At 42.2% G+C, this 5,686-nt stretch overlaps 2 protein-coding genes across 2 annotated transcripts; both read right to left on the reverse strand.

The window, feature by feature from the left end:
* Positions 1–1,482: 1,482 nt before the first annotated feature.
* On the reverse strand, positions 1,483–2,028 carry LOC138904712 (uncharacterized). The gene has a single exon (XM_070193217.1). The coding sequence runs from the start codon at positions 2,026–2,028 to the stop codon at positions 1,483–1,485; it is 546 nt and encodes a 181-aa protein (XP_070049318.1).
* A 2,150-nt stretch (positions 2,029–4,178) lies between these two features.
* Positions 4,179–5,415, reverse strand: LOC138904713 (uncharacterized). Its single transcript, XM_070193218.1, has 2 exons — positions 4,653–5,415; positions 4,179–4,276 (listed from the first exon to the last, which is right to left on the reverse strand). Exons 1-2 carry the CDS (start codon positions 5,413–5,415, stop codon positions 4,179–4,181), a joined length of 861 nt encoding a protein of 286 aa, XP_070049319.1.
* Between the last annotated feature and the right edge of the window lie 271 nt (positions 5,416–5,686).

Here is a 5,686-nt window from a genome sequence, read left to right on the forward strand (position 1 = left end):
GGTAAAGCTCTCTTGCCTCATCCCCGAGAATGTTCACCCTCCCTTTGGAAGTGTCGCCTCTGCCTCTAGATCTAACCATTGTCTGTATTAAGCAAAGGCGGTTGTTAGTTGCAATTCAATGTTCATGCATACAGAGGAGATATGCAAGAATACACCAGAAAATACAGTTTCGGTCACAGACACAGTATGCTTGCATGGTAAGGATTTGCGGTCCGCACAATTTTACTACGGCCGCAGGTGAGGCCTTGCAGACCGCACAATTTAGCTTTGCAGCCGCAAAAGTGATGTGCGGTTCGCACAATTTCACTTATGACCGCATCTCAGAAACCCAAAATCTGCAGACTCTCTAATGACAGAGAATTGGCTGATGTGCGTCCGCAACGTGATTTCTGCGATTTGCACAATTAGACCTGCAGCCGTACATTTGAGTCACAAAGTGTAGACTCTCTGATGATAGTGAAAGGGTTGTTCTACGGCCGCAATGGGAATTCTGTGGTCCGCACAATTTTCTTGCAGCCGCATACCCTTCTTTACTAAAGCTGCCCTAGAATCAACTTCTGCGGACTGCATAATTTCAGGTGTGGCCGCAGAATTCAAAACACTACGAACAATCCAGCCTTTTAATCTAGGTTTTGCAATTTTTGTGCAAATAGTGATATGGTAACAACATAAAGGCATGAAAATACATTGACCCAGTCCCCAATGAGCATGCATTAGTTAACCAACTACAGATATACCCCCACATTAATGCACAATTGAATTCTATTGACAAATGGCCTAGAAATAATTAAAAAGCTACAAATTAAACTAAAAAATAAAAAATTCTAACAAGGAATTTAAGCACACCAGATGTGAATGAGTGCAAGGGATGAATGATCACAATTGTTGGGCATATGGGCAGATGATTCAACAAGAAATTTCAATATAGTGCAAGATTTTGTGCTCTGAGAGAGAAAAGTGTAACAGTCGCACTAGCCCTCTATTTATACTAGTGATTTTCTAAGGGAAGGAGGAGCGAGTGCGGCCGCACAATTTTAGTTGCGGTCCGCACTCTGTTACCTTGTGAGCTTAAGTTGGTGTCTTATCTACGGTCCGCAGAATTTTTCTTGCGGCCACAGATTCCTTGTTGCGGCCACAGATTTCCTGTTGCGACCACAAATTGACCATTTTTCTAACAAACCAACTTCATAGAGTTGGCATTTTCCACCTTCCATTTGTGCAGTTCGCAAGATAATTGTCCGCCGCAGAGCACTTTTGCTGCAACAACTATAAATGTGCGGTCTGCACAATTCAATTGCGGTCCGTAAGTGATGCAACACTTAGGCTGATGTCTGTCCATAATTCATGTAAGGCACACTCATCCCTGTAGCACACTTCAAATCAAGTTAGCACAAAAATAAAACCTAACTACAAAGGAAAAGAAACATGGGTTTCCTCCCAAGAAGTGCCTGATTTAACGTCGCGACACGACGCAGAATACCATCAATTGAAATGAATGACCTCCACGACGTGGCTATCTCCAACTTTGCCAAAATAGTACTTCACCCGGCGACTATTGACTCGGAACACTTTATTGTTTTTGTTCTTCAAGTCCAATTTACCAAAAGGTGTCATACCCAAAATTTCAAAGGGACCACTCAATTTAAACTTTAGCTTTCCGGGAAATATCCTCAACCATGAGTTAAACAACATTACGAGATCGTCCACCTTGAACTCTCTATTCCAAATGTATTTGTCATGAAGATATTTCATATTTTCTTTGTACAAGGACGAACTTGTGTAGGCATGGTACCGAATTTCATCCAATTCATTCAAATGTGCAACCCTCAAGTTAGCGGCTACATCCCAATCAAGATTCAACTTCTTTAGAGCCCACATAGCCTTGTGCTCAAGTTTCATCGGAAGGTGACAAGCTTTTCCGAACAACAACCGGTATGACGACATTCTGATAGATGTTTTGTAAGCTGTCCGATAAGCCCATAATGCATCATCAAACTTCTTGGACCAATCCGTCCAGTTAGCATTCATTGTTTTGGACAAAATACTCTTTATCTCCCGGTTGGAGACTTCTACTTGACCGCTAGGTTGTGGATGATAGGGAGGTGTGACTTTATGAGTAACACCATACTTGATAAGTAAAGTGTCGAAAGCCTTGTTGCAAAAATGTGACCCCCATCACTTATAATAGCCCGCGGAGTACCAAACCTTGTGAAAATATTCCTCTTCAAGAACGCCACCACATTTCTCGCTTTATTGATGGGTAGAGCAACGACCTCCACCCATTTGGACACATAATCCACTACGACCAAGATGTAGGTGTTTCTACAAGAACTCACAAAAGGACCCATGAAATCAATACCCCACAGGTCAAAAATATCAATCTCCAAAATGGTGGTGAGAGGCATTTCATTTTTCTTTGAGATTCCACCGGCCCGTTGACATTAATCATATCTTTTCACGAGTTCACTAGCACTCTTGTAAAGAGTGGGCCAATAAAAATCGCAACTTAGCACTTTGGCCGCCGTTCTTGACCCATCATGGTGACCACCATATGGTGAAGAATGACAAGCTCCAAGAATTTCACCTTGCTCTTCTTCTGCCATACATCTTCTAATCACCCCATCCGTAGAAATCCGGAAAAGGTATGGTTCATCCTAATAATAATCTTGACAATCCCGTTTGAGCTTCTTCCTTTGGTTTGAAGAGAACTCATCCGGAATGATACCACACACAAGAAAATTTGCTAGATCTACGAACCATGGCACCTCTTTCATTGAAGTAGCCAAGAGTTGCTCATCAGGGAAGAAGTCATTGATTTCAACGCCATCATGCGACCTCCCCTCTTCCTCCAAACGAGACAAGTGGTCCGCCCCTTGGTTTTCACTCCCTTTTCTATCTTGGATGTCAAAATCAAACTCTTGCAACAAAAGCACCCATCTCATCAACCGAGCTTTGGAATATTTCTTGCTCATAAGATAACGAAGTACCGCATGATTCGTGTGGACAATGACCTTTACACCCATCAAGTACGTGCGGAACTTTTCAATTGCAAACATAATGGCAAGGAGCTCTTTCTATGTAACGATGTAGTTGACTTGGGCACTATTCATGGTCTTACTAGCATAGTAGACCGGGTGAAAAATCTTGTTGATGCGTTGCCCCAAAACAGCCCCAACCGCTATGTCACTTGTATCACACATGAGTTCAAAAGGGACACTCTAATTTGGAGCGGTGATGATAGGAGTAGTTGTCAACTTAAACTTTAACAATTCAAAAGCTCTCATGCAATCATCATCAAAGTTGAACTTAGCATATTTCTCAAGAATTTTGCACAACAGGTTCACCACCTTAGAGAAATCTTTGATGAAACGCTGGTAAAACCCCGCGTGGCCTAAGAAACTCTGCACACCCTTCACCGAAGATGGAGGTGGAAGTTTAGAAATCACCTCTATCTTTGCCTTGTCAACTTCAATTCCATTCTTTGAGATTTTGTGGCCAAGGACAATGCCTTCCTCGACCATTAAATGACACTTCTCCCAATTGAGCCCCAAATTTGTTTCTCCACATCTTGCTAACACTTTATCTAAATTTTTAAGACAATCATCAAAAGAATCTCCAACCACTGAGAAGTCATCCATGAAAACTTCAAGGTAGTCCTCCACCATGTTCGTGAAGATAGCCATCATACACCTTTGAAAAGTTACCGGTGCATTGCACAAACCAAATGGTATCCGCTTGAAGGCGAACGTACCCTATGGACATGTAAAGGTTATTTTATCTTGATCCTCCGGAGCAATAAGGATTTGGTTGTAGCCAGAATACCCATAAAGAAAGCAATAAAAAGCACAACCGGCCAATCTATCAAGCATTTGATCTACGAAAGGAAATGGGAAATGGTCATTCCTTGTGACTTTGTTGAGCTTGCGATAGTCCATACACACTCTCTAACTGGTCACCGTTCTTGTAGGAATCAACTCATTCTTTTCATTAGTGACCACCGTCACGCCTCCTTCTTCGGGACACATTGAACCGGATAAGTCCACGAACTATCGAAAATGGGGTAAACAACCCCGGCATCTAACCACTTGATAATCTCATTTTTGACAAATTCTTGCATAGCCTCATTGAGTCTCCTTTGATGTTCAATAGATGGTTTGGCGCCTTCCTCCAAGTTGATATTATGCATACGAAATGCGGGGATTATCCCCCAAATATCCGCCAATGTCCACCCAATATCCTTCTTCATCTTTTGGAGCACCGCCAATGTAGAATCTACCTGCACGTTAGTTAAAAAAGAGGAAAAAATAACTGGTAAAGTAGAACAAGGGCCAAGAAATTCATACCGAAGATATGGAGGCAATGGCTTCAACTCCAAGGTAGGAGGCTCTTCAATGGAAGGCTTTGTAGGAGGAGTTGTCCTATTTTCAAGATAAAAGATAGTTTCCGGGGTGCATAACTGTACGATCCCATTCCTTTCAAAGAGTTCACAGATTCCATAAAGCCATCCATCTCGTCATCATCAAAGTTGAGCAAGACGGCCTCCAATATATCACCAACATTGATTGTGGCACTTGTATCATCAATAATAACATCGGTCACCAAGTCCACAAAAGAGCACACCTCGTTTCTATTTGGTTGCCGCATGGACTTACACACATGAAATACCACTTTTTCATCACCCACCTGGAAGGTGAGTTCTTTGGCTTCAACATCACAAAGAGCCTTCCCCGTAGCAAGGAAAGGTCTTCCAAGAATAATCGATACCTCATAATCAACTTCACAATCTAGAATGAAAAGATTCGCCAGAAGAATGAATTTATCAACATGAACCAAGACATCCTCAATCACTCCCAAAGGTCTCTTTATAGTACGATCAGCCATTTGCAATCTCATAGAGGTGGGTCTTGGTTGCCCAATTTCCAAGGACTTAAAAACCAAATAGGACATCAAATTGATACTTGCCCCAAGATCACAAAGAGTTTTAGCAAACTCGGCACTTCCAATTGTACAAGAAATCATGAAAGCATCGGGATCCTCCAACTTAGGAGCTATTGAGTGCACAATTGCACTCACTTGATGAGTGACTTTGATAGTTTCAAAATTCATTGACCGTTTCTTTGTCACGAGATCCTTCATAAACTTTGCATAATCGGGCATTTGTTCCAAAGCTTTGACTAATGACACATTTATTGAGAGACCTTTCATCATTTGCATGAACTTTTTGAATTTATTCTCGCCATTTTGTTTGGCAAGTCTTTGAGGGTAAGGACGTGGAGGCTTAGGCAAGGGTGCCTTAAACCTTTGCACTACCGGCTCCGGTATGTCAATAATGTGATCCCTAGACGGGTTCACCTCCTCTTGAGTCTCTTCCACACTATCATCAATATCAATCCAAACTTCATCATTTGATTGCATTATATTTTTCGGGACCTCTTCTTCTTGTACCACTTGCTCATCATCCACAAGTTGCTTTTGACTTGAGGTGGGTGCATTCACACCTCTTCCACTTCTTGTAGTAACGGCCATGGCATGCCGCGTGTTGTTTCCACCCTTTGGGTTTACCACCGTGTCACTTGGTAGTGCCCCACTAGGATGGGAATTTAAAGCTTGAGATATTTGCCCCATTTGAACTTCTAAGTTACGGATCGATGTGTTGTGTGAGGCAAGTTGGGCATCCGAATTGGCA

The sequence above is a fragment of the Nicotiana tomentosiformis genome, chromosome 2, assembly GCF_000390325.3.
Source record: "Nicotiana tomentosiformis chromosome 2, ASM39032v3, whole genome shotgun sequence".
Taxonomy (NCBI): Eukaryota; Viridiplantae; Streptophyta; class Magnoliopsida; order Solanales; family Solanaceae; genus Nicotiana; species Nicotiana tomentosiformis.